The sequence below is a fragment of the Chiloscyllium plagiosum genome, unplaced genomic scaffold, assembly GCF_037043375.1.
Source record: "Chiloscyllium plagiosum isolate Xiang-an unplaced genomic scaffold, Cpla_swu_hap1 HiC_scaffold_29, whole genome shotgun sequence".
Lineage (NCBI taxonomy): Eukaryota > Metazoa > Chordata > Chondrichthyes > Orectolobiformes > Hemiscylliidae > Chiloscyllium > Chiloscyllium plagiosum.
In genome coordinates, this window is record NW_028270167.1 from 41710800 (window position 1) to 41732406 (window position 21607).

A 21607-nucleotide genomic window follows, 5' to 3' on the forward strand; every position below is an offset into this window, starting at 1 on the left:
ATAGATGAAGTGAATGGACAAAACTGTGGCTAATGGAGTTCAATTTAAGGAAGTGTGATGTTTTCGATTTTGGAATGACAAAGGATAGATCATACCATTCTTTCGTGATGGTATGAAGTAAAGTCCAGCGGAAGATGCTGAAAAAGGTTAGAAGAGATAGGATTCATAATCATCTGGAAAGGAATAATTTGATTAGGGATAGTCAACACAGTTTTGTGAAGGGTAGATCGTGCCTCACTAACCTTATTGAGTTCTTCAAGAAGGTGACTAAATGGGTGCATAAAGGTAAAGCAGTTGATGTGGTGTATATGGACTTCAGTAAAGCGTTTGATAAGGTTCCACGCCGTAGGCTATTGCACAAAATACAGAGTTTCGGGATTGAAGGTGATTTCGTGATTTGGATCAGAAATTGACTAGCTGAAAAAAGACAGAGGGCAGTGATTGATAGGAAATGTTAATCCTGGAGCTCAGTTACCAGTAATGTGCCACAAGGGTCTGTTTTGGGGTCACTGCTGTTTTGTCATTTTTATAAATGATCTGGAGGTGGGCATAGCAGGATGGGTTAGTAAATTTGCGGATGACACTAAGGTAGGCAGAGTTGTGAACAGTGACAAAGGATGTTGTGGGTTACAGAGGGACATAGATAAGCTGTAGGGCTGGGCTGAGAAGTGGTTAATGGAGTTTAATGCGGAAAAGTGTGAGGTAGTTCACTTCAGAAGAAGAAACAGGAATGCAGAGTACTGGGCTAATGGTAAAATTCTTGGCAGTGTAGATGAACAGAGAGATCGCAGTGTCCAGGTGCATAAATCCCTGAAAGTTGCCACCCAGATTGATAGGGTTGTTAGGAAGGCATATGGTATGTTGGCGTTTATTGGTAGGGGGATTGAGTGTACAAGACACTGATAAGGCTGCACCTGGAGTACTGTGTGTAGTTCTGGTCACCACATTATAGGAAGGATGTGGAAGCTTTAGAAAGGGTTCAGAGGACATTTACTGCAATTTTGCCTGGTATGGAAGAAGGTATTACGAGGAAAGATTGAGGGAACTGAGGCTGTTTTTGTCAGAGAGAAGATGGTTAAGAAGTGAGTTAATCAAGACGTATAAGATAATTAGAGGGTTAGATAGGGTGGACAGTGAGAGCCTTTTTCCTCAGCTGGTGATGGCTAACACAAGGAGATATGATTCGGAGATGCCGGTGTTGGACTGGGGTGTACAAAGTTAAAAATCATACAACACCAGGTTATAGTCCAACAGGTTTAATTGGAAGCACACTAGCTTTCGGAGCGATGCTCCTTCATGAAGGAACGTCGCTCCGAAAGCTAGTGTGCTTCCAATTAAACCTGTTGGACTATAACCTGGTGTTGTGTGATTTTTAACTTTGTACAAGGAAATATAGTTTTAAAGTGAGAGATAACAGATTTAGGACAGAAATTGGGGTAGTTTCTTTACTCAGAGAGTAGTAGGGATGTGGAATGGCTTGCCTGCAACAGGAGTAGACTTGCTGACGTTAAGGGCGTTTAAATGGGCATTGGGCATACATATGGATAATAATGAATTGGTGTAGGTTAGATGAGCATCAGATTAATTTCAAAGGTCGGTGCAACATTGAGGGCCAAAGGGCCTGTGCTGTGCTGTAATGTTCTATGTTCTATGTTCTATGCAGTGGATGTCCAAGGAGACCTGGGGACTCGGGTGCATAGATCTTTACAATGTCCCAAATATGTGTATAAAATAGTCTGGAAAGCTAATAGAATGCTGGCTTTTATATCTACAGCACTGGAATATAAGGATGCAGACGTTATTCTACAGTTATACAAAACTCTGGGTAGACCAACTTGGAGTACTGTGAACAGATCTGGGTATCACACCTGAGGAAGCAAATATTGGCCTCAGAGAGAGTATAATACAAGTTTACCTTGATTATGCTCTGGTTATGTTATGAGGAGAGATAATACAAATTAGGACATTTTTCTCTAGAATTTAGAAGATTAAGGTGTGATCTGATCAAACTCTTCAAGATACTAACAGGAAAAAACAGGGTAATTAAAGATAAAGTACTTCCAGTGGTTAGAGATTCTAGAACTGGGGTGTACAGTCTAAGAATTGCTTAGCTTGTTCTGGAAAGATGTTAGTAAGCACTTCCACACAAATGACAGTTAATGTTTGGAAGGACCTTCCACAAATAACCGTGGATTCTGGATCAGTTGTTAATTTTAAGTCCGAGATAGATAAACATTTGTTAAGCAAAGGTATTAAGATATGTGGGCCAAAGACAGGTTTATGGAGTTAGATGCCACAGATCAGCCATGGGCTTATTAAATGGTTGAACATGCTTGAGGACCTGAATGGTCTACTCCTGTGTAATCATGGAATTGGACCTCAGAACAAAAACAGAAATAACTGGAAAAACTCAACAGATCTAGCAACATCTGTGGAAAGAAAACAGAGTTAACATTTCGAGTCAAGTGACACTGCTTCAGAAGAATACACCTTTTCCCACTAGCAGGCCAGACCCAGCATATGTGACAGCATAATGGTATACAAATCACAACGGGGTTTCCCTGGGACTCCTCAACATTGACTCTGGACCCCATGAAGTCTTGTGGCTTCAGGTTAAACATGGACATAGAGGAGAGAGTGAGGTCTGCAGATGCTGGAGATCAGAGCTGAAAATGTGTTGCTGGAAAAGCGCAGCAGGTCAGGCCGCATCCAGGGAACAGGAGAGTCGACGTTTCGGGCATAAGCCCTTCTTCAGGAATGAGGCTGGTGAGCCAAGCGGGCTGAGATAAAAGGTAGGGGGGAGGGAATTTGGGGGAGGGGCGCTGGGAATACGATAGGTGGAAGGAGGTGAGGGTAAGGATGATAGGCCGGAGAGGAGGTGGGGGCGAAGAGGTCAGGAAGAAGATTGCAGGTCAAGAGGACGGTGCTGAATCTGAGGGTTGGGACTGAGATAAGGTGGGGGAAGGGGAAATGAGGAAGCTGGAGAAATCTACATTCAGTATTGATAAGAGAAATCAAGCACAGTCCTGCCTTCACATTGAGGATATACTCCGTGTTGTGTGACACTATCACCGTTCTAAATGGGATAGATCTAGCTACTCAAGGCTTGCCATCCATGTGGTGCTATGGACCGTCAACAGAAGCAAAATTGTACACCAGTACAGTCTGTAACCTCACAGCCCAGCATATCTCGCACTCAACCATTATCATCAAGCCAGGGGATCAATGGACCGTGCAGGAGGACATGCCAGGAGCAGTACCAGACATACTTAAATATGAGGTATCAACCTGGTGAAGCTACCAGACAGGACTACATGTGAGCCAAACAGTATAAGCAGCAAGTGATAGACAGAGCGAAACGAGCCCACAACCAACAGATCAGATCAAAGCTATGCAGTTCTGCCACATCCAATTGTGAATGGTGGTGGAAAATCCAACAACTCCCTGGAGGCCTTGGCTCTACAAATGTCTCCACTCTCAATGATGGAAGAGCCCAGCACATCACAAGATAAGGCTGAAGCCTTCGCAGCAATTCTCAGCCAGAAGTGCCAGATGGATGATCCACTTTGGCCTCCTCCAGTGGTCCTCAGCATCACAGACACCAGTCTTCCGCCAATTTGATTCACTCCACTTGATAGCAAGAAACAGTTACTGATATGAAGGCATTGGTTACTGCAAAGGTCCTGATATCATTCTGACAATAGTACTGAAGACTTGTGCTCCAAGACTTGCCACTCTCCTAGCCAAGCTGTTCCAGGATAGCTACAACATTGGTATATACCTGAAAATGCAGAAAATTGCCCAGTTATGTCCTGCACACAAAAAGCAGGACAACTCCAACCTCGCCAATTATTGCCCAATCAGCATTTTCTCAGTGCTGTCAAGCAGCACTTGCTCACAATAATCTGCTTACAGACGCCCAGTTTGGGTTCTGCTGGGCTACTCAGCTCCTGACCTCATGACAGCCTTTGTTCAAACAAGAACAAAAGAGCTGAATTCCAGAGGTGAGGTGAGAATCTGTCAATTTTTGACTTCCCAAAGCCTATCCACCATTTACAAGCCAGAGATGTGATGGAATATTTCCCACTTGCCTGGATGGGTTCAGCTTGAATAACACTCAAGAAGCTTGGCACCATCTAGAACAAAGCAGCCCACTTGATTGGCACAACATGCACTCCCTCCAATACAGATGGTCAGTAGCAGCAGTGTGTACTATCTACAAGATGCACTGCAGAAACTCACCAAAGTTCCTTTGACAGCACTTTTCAAACTCACGAACACTACCAGCCAGAAAGACAAGGGCAGCAGATACATGAGAAGTCCTTCACCTGCAAGTTCCCCTCCAAGCCACTCATCAGCGTGACTTGGAAATATACTGCTGTTCCTTCAATATTGCTGGATCAAAATCCTGGAATTCCCTCCCTATGGATGTTATGGTTACAGCATGTGGACTGCAGCAGTTCAAGAAAGGAGCTCACCATCACCTTCTGAAGGCCAACCAGGAAGGGGCAATATATTCACATCCTATTTGTGAATAGAAACACATTAGTTTTGAAAACAATGCCCAGGGGTTCTCCCAAAACAATGCAGATTCTGAGTGTTCCCATGGTGCAGGGCAGGATGAGGGTTTAGAGCATAGAATATAGTACATTACAGGACAATACCGGCCCTTCAGCCTTCAACGTTGCACCGCCCTGTGAAACCAATCTGAAGCCTACACTATTCCATTTTCATCCACATGTCTATCCAATGACCATTTAAATACCCTTAAAGTTGGCGAGTCTACGACTGTTGCAGGCAATGTATTCCACACCCCTACTACTCTCTGAGTAAAGAAACCACCTCTGACATCTGTCCTATATCTATCACCCCTCAATTTAAAGCTATGCCCCTCGTGCTAGCCATCACCATCCAAACCTCTGATTATCTTATATGTCTCAATTGAGTCACCTCTCAACCTTCTTCTCTCGAACAAAACAGCCTCAAGTCCCTCAGCCTTCTCTCATAAGACTCCCCTCCATACCAGGCACCATCCTAGTAAATCTCCTCTGAACCCTTTCCAAAGCTTCCACATCCTTCCTATAATGTGGTGACCAGAACCGTACACAATACTCCAAGTGTGGCCGCACCAGAGTTTTGTACAACTGCAGCATGACCTCATGGTTCCAAAACTCAATCCTTCTACTAATAAAACTTAACACACTGTAAGCCTTCTTAACAACCCTATCAAGCTGGGTGGCAACTTTCAGTGATCTATGTACATGGACACCGAGATCTCTCTGCTCATCTACACTACCAAGAATCTTGCCATTCGTCCAGTACTCTGCTTTCCTGTTACTCTTTCCAAACTGAATCACCTCACACATTTCCGCATTAAACTCCAGTTGCCACCTCTCAGCCCAGCTCTGCAGCTTTTGTAACCTACAAATCCTTCAGCACTATCCACAACTCCACTGACCTTAGTGTCATCTGCAAATTTGCTAACTCATTCTTCTATGCCCTCATCCAGGTTGTTTATAAAAATGACAAACGACAGTGGACCCAAAACAGATCCTTGCAGCACACCACTAGTAACTGAACTCAAGAATGAACATTTCCCATCAACCATCTGTCTTCTTTCAGCTAGCCAATTTCTGATCCAAACTGCTAAATCACCCGCAATCCCATGCCTCTGTATTTTGTGCAATAGCCTACTGTGGGGAACCTTACTGAAATCCACATACACCACATCAACTGCTTTACCCTCATCCACCTGTTCGGTTACCTGCTCAAAGAACTCAGTAAGATTTGTGAGGCATGACCTACCCTTCATAAAACCATGTTGACTATCCCTAATCAACTTATTCCTTTCTAGATGATTATAAATCCTATCTCTAATAACCCTTTCCAACACTTTACCCACAACTGAAGTGAGGTTCACAGGTCTATAATTACCAGGGTTGTCTCTACTCCCCTTGTTGAACAAGGGAACAACATTTGCTAGGCAAAAATGAGAACTGCAGATGCTGGAAATCAGAGTTGAGATGAGAGTGGTGCTGGAAAAGCACAGCAGGTCAGGCAGCATCCGAGGAGCAGGAAAATCGACGTTTCGGGCAAAAGTCTTTCATCAGGAATGAAGGCAGGAAGCCTCCGGGGTGGAGAGATAAATGGGAGGGGGTTGGGGCTGGGGAGAAGATAGCAAAGAGTATAATAGGTTGGTGGGGGTGGGATGAAGGTGATAGATCAGAGAGAAGGGTGGAGCAGATAGGTGGGAAGGATGATTGGCAGGTAGGACAGTCCATGAGGATGGTGCAAACAACATTTGCTATCCTCCAGTCTTCTGGCACTATTCCTGTAGACAATGATGATATAAAGATCAAAGCTAAAGGCTTGGCAATATCCTCCCTGGCTTCCCAGAGAATCCTAGGATAAACCCCATCTAGCTTGAGGGACTTATCTATTTTTACACTTTCCAGAATGCTAACACCTCCTCCTTGTCAGCCTCAATCCCATCTAGCTTGTATCTCAGTTTTCTCTTCGCCAACATTGTCTTTTTCCAGTGTGGATATTGACAAAACATATTCATTTAGTGCTTCCCCTATCTCCTCTGACTTCACACACAACTTCCCACTACTGTCCTTGATTGGTCCTAATCTTACTCTCGTCATTCTTTTATTCCTGCTATACCTATAGAAAGCCTTAGTGTTTTCCTTGATCCTATCTGCCAACAACTTCTCATGTCTCCTCCTGGCTCTACTTAACTCTTTTCTTAGGTCGTTCCTGGCTAACCTGTCACTCTCAAGCGCCCTAACCTGAGCCTTTACATCTCATCCTAACATAAACCTTCTTCTTCCTCTGGACAAGAGATTCAACTTTCTTCATAAATCATGGCTCCCCTGCTCAACAACTTCCTCTCTGCCTGACAAGTACATACTTATTAAGGACCCACAGTAGCTATTCCTTGAATAAGCTCCACATTTCAATTGTGCCCATCCCCTACAGTTTCCTTCCCAACTCTATGCTTCCTAAATCTTGGTTTAATTCAAGGGTAATCAGCTGTAATTTTGGGAAGGGTTAAAGAAACATGTTAAGAAGGTGCCTGGGGAGTTCAGTCAGTAAAACACCAGACTTTCACTCGTAGGTTCCAGGGTTCACGTCCCTGTCTGGGTATTGTTGGAGTCAGGTGGCTCAGTTGGCTGGGCAGCTGGTTTGCGACACCAACAGCACAGATTCATGGTGAGGTCACCATTGAAGTACTTCCTTTCTCAACCCCTCCCCTTATCTGTGACATGGTGACACTCAGGTTAAACCACCACGGCTCTCTCTCTCTCTCTCTCTGATATTAGATTAGATTAGATTACATTACATTACAGTGTGGAAACAGGCCCTTCGGCCCAACAAGTCCTCACCGACCCGCCGAAGCGAAACCTACCCATACCCCTACATTTACCCCTTACCTAACACTACAGGCAATTTAGTGTGGCCAATTCACCTGACCCTGCACATCTTTGGACTGTGGGAGGAAACCGGAGCATCCGGAGGAAACCCACGCAGACACGGGGAGAACGTGCAAACTCCACACAGTCAGTCGCCTGAGGCGGGAATTGAACCCGGGTCTCTGGCGCTGTGAGGCAGCAGTGCTAACCACTGTGCCACCGTACCGCCCATATATATCAGAGACAATCATGACTTTACCATTTAAAGAAATGTGAACTCAGCACAAATGAATCTGTGGACATTGTAACAATCTCCAGGAAATTATTGGGATCCAGGACAATTATTGAAAACCCAGAAGCTGTGGTCTGGCTCCTCAGGTACAGAGTTTAAGACCAAGTTGAGTCTCTGCCTCCAGCAGATTCTTTCCCTTTTTCGTAACCTTGGTTCTGGTTCATTTAGGATATGTTCTTCCTGAACTTCTGGAATGGAAATCTGGCCTCGGTCAGGTGATCACAGTACTGTTTCCATCAGTTTTTTTTTCTGATGGTTTGGCCATTTGGCCCAGGAAACGGAGTTCAGGTCTTGCTGATCCACCTACCGTCTTTGATAAACTAAAGCTTTTCCATCCAGTCTCTGCGTTTCAAATCAAGAGTAAAAGAGTCAGAAACAGTACTGTGAGAGCAGTCTTTCAAATTTGGCATTAGTTACAGGAAGGATAATTTCCACATTAATTATTTTCATCACTGTCATGAAAGAAATGGTCACCTGACCTGATTACTCCATTTTGTTTGATTGGGAAGTGTCCATTTCAAACTGAGACTTCAATAATACATTCTTCTGGCTCATGGTGTATTGTGTGAGCATAACAATGAGCACAGGCTGTCCATCACCATGTACCACACCCACAAGGGCAAGGAAACACTTCAGTTTCTTCCTCCATCAGTGAGAAACTCAGAGCAATCAGTTTTCGGTAGCATTTTTTACTTCCAAATATAGTTTATTCATCAAATATCATCACAAGTACATATAACAATGAGTTCTGTACAGTGTCTGCAGAGACAAAAAATAACGAAAATGTTGAAATTTTTCAAATTTCTCAAAGGTTCTCTCCAGTTGCAAAAACAAAGTAATTATGCAGGAAACTATTTATGTTCATTTCGAGGCATCAAGAGGGTCTGACAACTGAATGGACCCTGGTTACACTTTGGCAGTAAGACCCTGGTGGTGATCTTTCCCCACTGCACCTTGGTGCCAGCTGCCCCGTGTTTTAGTGCATCCCTCAGCACTTGGCCTGGACCTTGGAATGTGCCAGTCTGCAATACTTGGTCAAGGTCAACCCTTTGCTCTGGAAGACCAACATGTTTTGGGCAGATCAAAGAGCTTCTTTCACTGAGTTGATGCCCCACCAGGTGCAGTCGATGTTTGTCTTGGTGTGTGTCACAGGGAGCAGCCTGTAGAGCACAGCACCCTGCATCATGGAGCTGCTTGGGATTAACCTCAACAGAAACCGCTGCATCTTTCTCCACACTTTCTTTGCAAAGGCACAGAAATGTGTGACAGTATCTAACAACCCACCCCCACAGCTGCTTCAAGGGCAGTGCGCAGTGGTGCACAGAAACTGGGCATGAGGATCTGATGGGTAAAGCCCTTCTCACAACCAGCAAAGCTACATCTTGGTGCTTTCGGGAGAGTTCTGGTGATGAGGCATTCTGCCAAATGGCTTTGAGATTCTGCTCAGGGAACAACCCAACAGGGTTCACCCTCTCCTTTTCCCACAGGATCTCAAAGATACTAAGTGCTGACCACTTTCTGATGGACTTGTGATCAAAGATGTTTATTTTACCATGAAGGACTGATGATACTGAATGCTCGAACTACTTGGAGTGTTCCACACTAACAAGGACAGACCTATCCTTCGTAACACTGGGGACACATAGAACATCAATACGTAGTGAAAGTTAGTATTTACATAGCAAAGGAGGCCGTCAGGGTGAGGGCAACATTGGGTATATTCTTACCCCCCCCCCTTACACAGTCCATCTTTGACCTCCAGATGATGTAGAAGATGGCTCAGGTGACTGCAGGAGTGCAGGCTCCTGGAATAGGCAAGACCTACACCCAAGGCACGGTGGCACAGTGGTTAGCACTGTTGCCTCACAGCGCCAGAGACCTGGGTTCAATTCCCGCCTCAGGCGACTCTCTGTGTGGAGTTTGTGCATTCTCCCAATGTCTGCGTGGGTTTCCTCCCACAGTCCAAAAAATGTGCAGGTTAGGTGAATTGGCCATGCTAAATTGCCTGTAGTGTTAGGTGAAAGGGTAAATGTAAAGGAATGGGTCTGGGTGGATTGACCTTCGGTGGGTTGGTGTGGCCGTGTTGGGCTGAAGGGCCTGTTTCCACACTGTAAGTAATCTACGTCACGTACAAGAATACTGAGAGTACCCCACTCCTGATGACCAAGTTTGCACCTGCAATAGGGAGGGAGTGATACTCCCATTCTCTTAGTTTCTGCCCCATCTTGGCAGTAGGCTCCTCCCAGGTTTTTGCACACGCCCCAGCCTCTCTGAACCACATTCCCAGCACCTTCACGTCATCTGTCCTGATAGTGAAGGGGACAAAGAATTGATCAGCCTAGTTCCCAAACAACTAAATCATGTCTCATTAAATTTATTGAAGTTTTTGAAGAAGTAACAAAGAGGATTGATGAGGGTGGAGTGGTGGACGTAATCTATATGGACTTCAGTAAGGTGTTTGACAAGGTTCCTCATGGTAAACTGGTTAGCAATGTTAGATCGCATGGAATACAGGGAAAACTAACCATTTGGAAACAGAACTGGCTTGAAGGTAGAAGACAGAGGGTGATGGAGGCCTGTGACCAGTGGAGTACCACAAGGATTGGTACAGGGTCCACTGCTTTTCATCACTTATATAAATGATTTGGATGTGAACATAGGAGATGTGGTTAGTAAATTTGCAGATACACCGAAATTGAAGGTGTAGTGGACAACAAAGAAGGTTATCTCAAAGTACAATAGGATATTGACCAGATGGGCCAATGGGCTGAGAAGTGACAGATGGAGTTCAATTTAGATAAATGTGAGGTGCTGCAGTTTGGAAAGGCAAATCAGGGCAGGACATATACACTTAATGATAAGATCCTGGGGAGTGTTGCTGAACAAAGAGACCTTGGAGTACAGGTTCATAGCTCCTTGAAAGTGGAGTCGCAGGTAGATATGATAGTGAAGAAGGCATTTGGTATGCTTTCCTTTATTGGTCAGAATATTGAGTACATGAGTTGGGAGGTCATATTGCGGCTGTACAGGACATTGGTTAGTCTATTTCTGGAATATTGTGCGCAATTCTGGTCGCCTTCCGATTGGAAGGATGTAGTGAAACTTGAAAGGGTTCAGAAAAGATTTACAAGGATGTTTCCAGAGCTGGAGGGTTTAAGCTATCAGGAAAGGCTGAATAGGCTGGGGCTGTTTTCCCTGGAGCGTCGGAGACTGAGGGGTGACCTTATAAAGGTTTATAAAATCATGAGGGGCATGGATAGGATAAATAGGCAAAGTCTTTTCACTGGATGGGGGAGTTCAGAACTAGAGGGCATAGGTTTTGGATGAGGGGAAAGACATAAAAGAGACATAAGGGGTAACTTTTTTCACGCAAAGGGTTGTGTGTGTATGGAATGAGCTGCCAAAGGAAATGGTGAAGGCTGGTACAATTACAACATTTAAAAGGCATCTGGATGGGTATATGAATACGAAGGGTTTAGAGGGATACAGGGAAGTGCTGGCAAATGGGACTAGATTAATTTAGGATATCTGGTCGGCATGGATGAGTTGGACTGAGGGGTCTGTTGCCGTGCAGTACATCTCTATGACTGCATAACATGGCTTCACTCTTGCTTTGGTTTATCTCAGCTGCTGAGGCCAGTTCGAACTGGTTGCAGATACTCATGGGTCTGCCCACTGGCAGCGGATCCGAGCAGAAAATCAACAAATACAGGGATGAAGGAGCAGCGCTCCGAAAGCTAGTGCTTCCAATTAAACCTGTTGGACTATAATCTGGTGTTGTGTGATTTTTAACTTTGTACACCTCAGTCCAACACCGGCATCTCCAAATCATGATGTACAGGGAGGCTTTGACCTGCAGGCCTCCGCTGCCCGGATTAGTCACCCTTTTCAGGATCACGTCCTTCCTCTTGGACATGGCAAAAGGTCCTACACAGCACAAAAATAAGGCAGCAGGCAGGGGGCAGCCTCACCGGACTCCAGATCTGATCGGGAAACTTCCCGATTCACACCGTGGATTGAGACTGCATTAACACGATTGGTTAGAGCAGTCTGATCCAATTGAGGATTCCTTCTCCACAGCCCATGTTGCAGAGTACATCCCACATGTACGTGTGCCATATCCTGTCAAAAGCCTTCTTCTGGTTGAGACTGATGACAGGCATCCACCTCCCTGTCCTACACAGAGACTCTCAGAAATCATCCTGCTCGGTAAAGCACAGGTTTGGTCAGGGTAAATCTTCAATCCCAGAACAGATCTGATTCAATTGATTATGATCTTAGACAGGAAATTATAATCCACATTCAACAGTGAGACTGGTCACCAATACTGGTCACAGTTCAGATGGTGCCCTGTTCTACTGGTTGCTCTAACTGATCAGCAATGGACAGATGTCAGAGATTTCCGTTCTCCTCTTTGTGCACATATCTATCTCTAGGAATTCTGGCTGAACAGTTTGTGCCTGATGGGCCTCACCTACACTTACTGAGTGTAGACAGAGAATCCTGGGTCAAGCTGATGAACTGGCAGCACAGCACCATGTACCTGTTCTTTGGCATTTCTGGGATTGTGGACATGCTGACGTATTCCTCACTCCAGCTCCCTGTTGGCCTAGATCGTCTTGTTCTTTCGCTGGCCGTGTTTAATGAAGGTGAGTGACTCTGTGCTCGTCTCCATGACCCACCAACACAACACCTAGTACCATTACTTCAACAACATGGTGTGTACTAGCTCACAAGGTCAGCACTTGTCCTGGATATAATGTTGCTTACATTGTACTGATGCTTCCCCCACAACCCCACTGACCCCAAACCTTCAATGCAACAACCCTCAATGACTCACCCTGCATGGACTCCTGACCCTGGCCCTCATTGACATCATCTTTACCCACACTAACCTCTCACCACACTGTCCCCTCCCCACAATGATTCACATCACACTGACCCCTCACCAAATTGACTTGCTTGACACTAACCCTTGGTCCTCATTGATTTGCCCCATTCTGGACCCCCAACCCACACTGACTCACTCCATACTGACCCCTGACCTTCACTATTTGGCCACACTGACTCCTGACCTTCACTGACTTCCTTCACACTGACCCCTGACCCTTATTAACTCGCTCCACACTGATCCCTCCCCAATTGACTTACTCCATACTGACCCTTGACCCTCATTGACTTTACTCCATGATAACCTGTGACCCTCATTGATTCTACTCCAAACTGACCCCTGCCCTCAGTGACTTACCTTATACTAATCCCTGACCCTCACTGACTTGCTCCACACTGACCCCGACCCTCACTGACTTGCTCCACACTGACCCCTGACCCTCAGTTGAACTTATCCAGTGACCTGGGGGTTCCCTAGCTATTTGATGAGTTTAAACTCTCCTGAGTTGAAGTAACCAATTACTATCAAACTTTAGGAGGCCTATTGGAACTGCTGAGCCAGGTAATTTTGGTTCTCCTGATGTTAAAATCATTTTTATCTCAATCACAATATAACTCTCTCCTCAAATAATTACTTGGGAGATTATGCTACACCCAATTCACACATTGATTTTTCTTGGCCATGTTTCACCTCCTCATTCATCCTGATGCTGCACTTGCCTCTTATAAAATTCATTTGCCAATTTCACACCAGTGTGTAAGACTCTTAGCATTTTTTTTCCAAGCCCTCTCAGTATTAACAACACAGGAGTAGTGGCAACATCATTGAATTTGGAATCCAGAAGTCAGGCTAGTGTTTTGGGGACATGGGTTTGCATCTGACCATGACAAATGGTATAATTTTTATTCAGTAAACATCTGGGATAAAAGTTGACCTAATGGCAACCATGTAATTGTTGGTTGTTGTAAAGCTATCTTGTTTGTAATGCCCGTTCAGGGAGGAAATCTTCAATCCTTCCCAGTCTGGTCTCCATGTCCCTCCAGACATCCAGCAATGTGGGTGACTTTTAGTTGTCCTCTGAATTGGTTCTAGCAATCTGAGTTCAAGGGCAATTAGGGATGGTAACAGATGCTGGCCCAGCCACATCCAATGAAAGAAATTTTAAAAATCATCTGGATTCATCTGCAAAATTTAAAATTGTACTCCAATTAAAGAGCCAAAACAATCCTCATAACCAACCTAATCAGAAATACAAGTCTTTGGAGAGCTGCTCCGGGGCAGGGTCACAAGACACAAAATTTAAAGCAAAAGATTAAAGTGTTATACAACTGATGCGAAGTATTGAACACATTTAGATTGCTGTTAAATCTTTAATTAGAATGGGAATACAGGTTTTGAGAGAATAATATGTAAATCCCAGATCTTCTTTCAAGTCACATTCCTGAGGTAACTTAAGGTTTTTTAAACAAAAGGCGACATCTCAGCTCAGACAATGCATTAAAGGTGTGAGGTTAGAGTCTGTCTGTATCCCAATCTTGAGTCAGACTGGTCCTATTTCCAAAGTAGGAATTAATAAAATGTCACATGGGCTGGCTGCCTATAGATTGTGGGCATTTTGAACAGAATGGAATGTATGTGTGTGTATATGTGTGTGTGTGTGTTTGGGGGGGGTGTCAGGAGAGAGAGAGAGAGAGAGAGTGTGGGAGAGAGTATGCTTCCACTTCTCTTCTTTAAACAATGGCCAAACCTCAAACAGACCATTGTTCACAGCAAACTGCCCAGCCTTCAGGACATCGACCACAACACTGTACAACGCTATCACAGTAACCACTGCAAGACGTGTCAGAGTGCCAACATGGATACTACCATATACGTGGGGACACCACCCACCATGTACGCGGCAAGTATTCATGTGACCCAGTCAATGTTGTCTATCTCATACACGGCAGGCAGGAATGTCCTGACACATGGTGCATTGGTGAGACCAAGCAGACGTTAAGACAATGGATGAATGGACATTGCACAGCAATCGCCAGACAGGGATATTCCCTCCCAGTCAGGGAACATTTTAGCGGCCAAGGACATTTGGCCTCAGATCTTTGGGTGACCATCCTCCAAGGGGGACTTTGGGATATGCAACAAATGCAGAGTCACCGAATAGAGGCTGATAGCCAAGAGAACAACCTCAACCGGGATCTTGGATTCATGTCACACTACAGGCAACCCCACTACACTATACACACTTACACACATACTCACACACAAGCACATATACACACACTCTTACACACAATCACACTCATACAGACCCTCTCTCAGACACATACACATACCCTCCCAACTCACGCTCACGTGCACACCCTCTCACGAGCACACACTCTGTCAAACTCATACACACTCTATCAAGCATGCACGCACACACACTCCCTCTCTCTCCCACTTTCACACACACACTCCCTCTCTCTCTCCTACTGTCTCACACACACACATACATAAATAAGTCTATTCGGTGAATTTGCATTTGCAGATTTGAATTTGCATTTTGTTCAAAAAGCCCACAATCTGTACGCAATCAGCCCATGTGACATTTTATAAATTCCTACTTTGGAAGCAGGACCAGTCTGGCTCAAAATTGGGATATAGACAGATTCTAACCTCACACCTTTAATGCACTGCCTGAGCTGAGATGTCATTTCTTTTTATGAAACCTTAAATTATCTCGGGACTGTGACTTGAAAGGAGTTCTGGGATTTACATATTAATCTCTCGAAAGCTTCGCTTCCATTCTAAATGATTGAAGACTAAACAGCAATCTAGGTTTGTTCAATACTTTGCATCAGTTGTATGACACTTAATCTATTCTGTGTCCTATGATCCTGCTGTACTAGCTACCTGATGAAATAGCAGCGCTCCGATAGCTGGTACTTCCAAAGAAACTAGTTGGACTATAACCTGGTGATGTGTGATTTTTAACTTTCTCTTGAACATTTGACATTTTTAGACCTCAGGCACACAAAACTGAAGGGAAATCCTCTCCCCTGCTCTATTAAAGCCCCTGGGACACCAGTAGCATTCCATCATTGGAGCAGGAGGTTCCCTGATCCCACAGAGAGTCAGCTAGCATCTACCGACTCAGAGAAATTTGGCTGGGAGCGTGGAAGGAAGCTTTTGCCCCACCCTATTCCACCCCGTCACCCCCCCCACCCCCAATTCACCTACTGTGTAGATGCAAAAAGAAACAGAAATTGCTCAAGAACCTCTGGAGGTCTGGCAGCAACTGTGGAGAGTAAACAGTTAATGTTTCGAGTCCAGTGACCCTTCTCCAGAACTTATTTTTGAAAACGTAAGAAACTGTTTTTTTACGATTTCCCTAAATCAAAGGCATCCTTTTAAAAATAAGAATCCAATGTCCCCTTTAAAAATGACAAATTCTGCTCAGCTTAAAATCACACAAAATAGCAAATAGAGTCATAGACATATACAACTCGTCCATGCCGACCAGATATCCCAACCTAATCTAGTCCCATTTGCCAGCACTTGGCCCATAACCCCCTAAACTCTGCCTATCCATATAACCATCCAGATGCCTTTTAAATACTGTAATTGTACCAGCCTCCACCACTTCTTTAGATTAGATTAGATCAGATTCCCTACAGTGTGGAAACAGGCCCTTCAGCCCAAACTGACCCTCCAAAGAGTAACCCACCCAGACCCGTTCCCCCTAATTAATGCACCTAACACTATGGGCAGTTTAGCATGACCAATTTACCTAACCTGCACATCTTTGGCCTGTGGGAGGAAACCGGAGCACCCAGAGGAAACCCACGCAGACACAGGGAGAATGTGCAGGGAGAATGGGCCTCACAGCGCCAGAGACCCGGGTTCAATTCCCGGCTCAGGCGACTGACTGTGTGGAGTTTGCACGTTCTCCCCGTGTCTGTGTGGGTTTCCTCCGGGTGCTCCGGTTTCCTCCCACAGTCCAAAGATGTGCAGGTCAGGTGAATTGGCTGTGCTAAATTGTCCGTAGTGTTAGGTAAGGGGTAAATGTAGGGGTATGGGTGGGTTGCGCTTCGGCGGGTCGGTGTGGACTTGTTGGACCGAAGGGCCTGTTTCCACACTGTAATCTAATCTAATCTAATCTAATCTAATCTAATCTAATCTAACCTAATCTAATCCATACAAACAGTCGCCCGAAGCTGGAATTGAACCTGGGTCCCTGGTGCTGTGAGGCAGCAATGCTAACCACTGAGCCACCATGCTGCTGCCTTCTGGCAGCTCATTCCATATATGCACCACCCTCTGCATGGAAAAATTGCCCCTTAGGTCCCTTTTAAATCTCTCCGGTCTCACCTTAAACGTATGCCCTCTAGTTCTGGACTCCTCCAGTTCAAGGAAAAGGACTTGTCTATTTATCCTATCCATGCCCCTCATGATTTTATAAACCTCTATAAGGTCACCCCTCAGCCTCTGATGCTCCAGGAAAAACAGCCCCAGTCTATTCAGCCTCTCGCTGTAGCTCAAATCCTCCAACCCTGGCAACATCCTTGTTAATCTTTTCTGAACCCTTTCAAGTTTCACAACATCCTTCCAATAGGAAGGAGACCAGAATTGCACACAACATGCCAAAAATGGCCTAATCAACATCTTGTACAGCTGCATCATGACCTCCCAACTCCTATACTCAATGCTCTGACCAGTAAAGAAAAGCATACCAAATGCCTTCTTCACTAGCCTATTTAACTGAGACTCCACTTTCAAGGAGCTATGAACCTGCACTCCAAAGTCTCTTTGTTCAGCAACACTCCCCAGGACCTTACCATTAAGTATGTATGTCCTGCCCTGATTTGTCTTTCCAAAACGCAGCACCTCGTATTTATCTAAATTAAATTCCATCTGCCACTCCTCAGCCCATTGGCCCATTTGCTCAAGATCCCGTTGTACTCTGAGGTAACCTTCTTCGCTGTTCTCGACCCCCTCAAATGAGTTCTCCTCAGAGGCAAAACTATAATTTCTGCCATGGTCATATTCTATGAGAAATAAATGCAGCAGATTTCAAAACAGAAACCTAAAATCTATCAGAGCTAATGAACTGGAAGGAAAATATTGACTCTTTATCCAAAGCATTCCAGCTCCTGGAGCATCATGTTTTGGAAATCAGCATTGGTGTGATTCGCAGCGTGAACATCGGGCTCCATGTGATTGCTTGTTGATGTTTACCTTACTTTCTGCAGGTTTTTTATTTTATTTTCATGTCCAACACCGACCCCCTCTCGATCTGCACATCCACTCCTTGCTGCTCACCGCGGTATTCGGAGGCTCCATCATCATTATGTTAGAGGCTTTCCTGAGGGATAACATCATCTTGGAGTTATTCCGAACCAGTCTGGCAATTCTACAGGGCACCTGGTTCTGGCAGGTGAGTTGCACACAACATCCCCACCCCACTTGCCAACTCCAACTCCACGGACAGGGTTTAGCCATTGGGCTCAGCAATCCAAGGTGAGAGGAGTACAACACCCCAAGATGGGGAGGTACAGAGCCACAAGGTAGGGTGGGTACTCTCAAATCTCACATCATCCAACTCCGCAGTGATTTTATCTGAATAGGTCATTGAAAGGCTATGTGATGGAGAAGGCCAGATGGCTGGTGGGGATGGGGAGGATCTGATGGGATGTGGGGGAAGGGGCTGGTCGGGATGGGAAGGGGCTGATGTGATATGGGGGAAGGGGCTGATGGGATGTGGGGGAAGGAGCTGGTGGGATGTGGGGGAGAGAAGCGCTGATGGGATGTGGGGGAAGTGGCTGATGGCATGTGGGGGAAGGGGCTGGTGGGATGTGGGGGAGGGAGGGGCTGATGGGATGTGGGAGACATGGCTGTTGGGATGTGGGGAAAGGGATGGTGGGTTGAGGGGGAAGGGTCTGGTGGGATGTGGGGGAAGGGATGGTGGGTTGAGGGGGAAGGGGCTGGTGGGATAAGGGAGAAGGGGCTGGTGGAATGTGGGGGACGGGGATGGTGGGATATGGGGGAAGGGGATGGTGGGATGTGGGGGAAGGGGATGGTGGGATGTGGGGGAAGGGGATGGTGGGATGTGGGGAAATGGGCTGGTGGGATGTGGGGGAGGGAAGGGATGGTGGGATGTGGGGGAAGGGGCTGGTGCAGAAAACAAAAAATGCTCGAGATCTCAGCCATTGAGGGTGGGGTGGGGGTCAGGCAGCATCTATGGTGAGAAAGCAAGCTAATGTTTCGAGTCTAGATGAAGTGTGGAGGGGGCAGGGGAGAGTTGGAGGGCTGGGGAAGAAAGGATGTTGACAGTGCAGATTAAGTGATTGGAATGTGAGAATGGCAGAACAATGGTGTATCTAACTGCCAGACTGGGAAGAACTGGATTAAACAAATTTGTCAAGGTCCTGGCGGGAGCATGAAGTGGCACTGAAACAGTCATTGATATACCGAGAAAGAGAAATGGGGGAGGGGGCTAGTGTACCACTGGAATAAGGATTGTTCCACATACCTTAAAGAGGCAGGCAGAACTGGGACCATGCAGGTACCCACAGCCACCCTTTAACTTGGCAGAAGTGAGATGAATTAAAGGAGAAATTGTTCAGTCAAGTTCAGCCAAGTGAAGGAGAACAGTGGTGGATGGAAATTGTTCAGGCCTCTGGTCGAAGAAGAAGCCAAGAGCTCTCAGACCATCCTGGTGGGGAATGGAGGTGTAAAGGGATTGGAGAGCCATGGTGCACAGCAGGCAGTTAGGGCCAGGAACTACAAATTGTCAACATGGCAGAGTTCATCAGAGGAATCGCAGATGTAGGTGGGCAAGGTCTGGACAAGTGGAGGGAGAATGGAGTCAAGGTAGGAGGCAATGAGCTCGGTGGGAAGGAACAGGTTGATACAATGGGCCTCCTGGAGCAGTCTGGTTTGTCAGTTTTGGGCAGGAAGAAAGAGCAGGCTACCTGGGGTTGGGAGACTATAAGGTTGGAGGCAGTCGGGGAAAAGGTCTCTGCAGATAATGAGGTGGGTGACAGTCCTAGCAACAATGGCTTGCTGTTCGGATGTGGGGTCACGATCCAGGGAAGGGAGGAAGAAGTGTCCAAGTGTTGGTGTTCAGTCTCGACAAGGTAAAGGTCAGTGCAGCAGACTATAATGGCACCACCTTTGTCAAGGGACAGGTGTGTGTGTGTGTGTGTGTGTGTGTGTGTGTGTGTGTGTGTGTGTGTGTTGGGAAGCTAACAAAGTTAGGTTGGACATGAGAGAACGAAGTGCAGCAATTTCAGAAGGAGACAGGTTATAGTGGGTGTGGGGAGCAGAGAAATTAAGACATTGTCACATTGGCAGTTTTCAGTGAAGAGATCGAGGATAGGTAAAAGGCCAGAGGAAAGGATCCAAGTGGAGGATGAATACTGAAGGTGGGTGAAGGGATGAGTGGAATGGGGTGTGTGTGGGAGGGGTCCTGGCTGTGGAAGTGAGTATGGAAACGGAGGCGGTGGAAAAAAAGATCAATATCATGACAAACCTCAAATTCAGTGAAGATGGCGGCCTAGGACAGTATGTTTAACCTCAGACAGGGAAAGGTCAGGAGGTATGGTGAAAATACAGCAAGTGCTGGGGTTGGGGGGAGTAACCTCTGGGGAACAGAAAGGCTGGATGCTAAGGGACATTAAAGGGTCAGTTCTGAGTGACGGGAGGGGATGGGGTCTGAGAGTGTGGGAGGATGGCGCAGGAGTCTATAAGTTGCCAGGGCTTGCACGCCTTGTTGCCTGAAAGAAACAGCCTTTTGTTGAGACAATGATGAAGTAAAACTGGGGAACGGCACAGCTTTGAGAGAAGGTGAGTCGATGTTGCTGCAGAGTGGAGTCGAGTGTGCGCATACGATGGTGCATGGCTTTGATTGTGGATCACATGATATGGCAGGAATGGCAGTTTGAGGAACGTCATCTCTCATGGAGACACTTGTAATTCTGGGTGGATTTAAAACATGAGGAGTGAAATTTGAGTTGAAATCCATATGGGAAAAGTCTGAGATAAGTTTTGGCAAACACCTTGTCCAACCCCAGCTGTGAAATGGAAAGCAACAAAGAAGTGCACGGTGAAAGAGACAGCCAGAATTCCTGTCAGAGGGAAGATCAAAACTCCTTCAGGTTAGTCTTGATTTGGAGATGCCGGTGTTGGACTGGGGTGTACAAAGTTAAAAATCACACAATACTATAGGTATGTCAGGAATAAAAGAATGACTAGGGTAGGAATAGGTCCAGTCAAGGATAGTAGTGGGAAGTTGCGTGTGGAGGCTGAAGAGATTGGGGAGACACTGAATGAATACTTTTTGTCAGTATTCACTCAGGAACAGGACATTGTTGCCGATGTGAATACTGAGTCACAATTAAGTAGAATGAATGGCTTTGAGGTATGTAGGGAAGAGGTGTTGGAAATTCTGGAAAGGGTGAAAATAGATAAGTCCCCTGGGCCTGATGGCATTTATCCTAGGATTCTCTGGGAAGCAAGGGAGGAGTTTGCAGAGCCATTGGCCTTGATTTTTATGTCCTCGTTGTCTACAGGAGTAGTGCCAGAAGACTGGAGGCTAGCAAATGTGGTTCCCTTGTTCAAGAAGGGGAGTAGGGATAACCCTAGTAACTATAGGCCAGTGAGTCTCACTTCTGTTGTGGGCAAAGTCTTAGAGAGAATTGTAAGGGATAGGATTTATGAACATCTGGATAAGAATAATGTGATCAAGGATAGTCAGCATGGTTTTGTGAAGGGCAGGTCGTGCCTCACAAACCTTATTGAATTCTTTCAGAAGGTGACTAAGGAGGTGGACGAGGGGAATGCAGTAGATTAGATTAGATTACATTTTTTTAGATTAGATTAGATTAGATTACATTACAGTGTGGAAACACTCAGTGGTGTATTTGGTGTATTTGGATTTTAGTAAGGCATTTGATAAGGTTCCCCATGGTAGGCTACTTCAAAAAATATGGAGGTATGGCATTGAGGGTGAGTTGGAGGTTTGGATTA

General features: G+C 45.7%; 1 protein-coding gene across 1 annotated transcript in view; it reads left to right on the plus strand.

The window, feature by feature from the left end:
• tmem45b (transmembrane protein 45B) overlaps window positions 1-21607 on the plus strand; it is a 49794-nt gene that overhangs the window by 23769 nt on the left and 4418 nt on the right. Inside the window, exons 3-4 of the mRNA XM_043676945.2 lie at window positions 12144-12356; window positions 17830-18014. Of these exons, the coding sequence (XP_043532880.1) occupies window positions 12144-12356; window positions 17830-18014 (398 nt within the window). The remainder of the gene's footprint in view (window positions 1-12143; window positions 12357-17829; window positions 18015-21607) is intronic.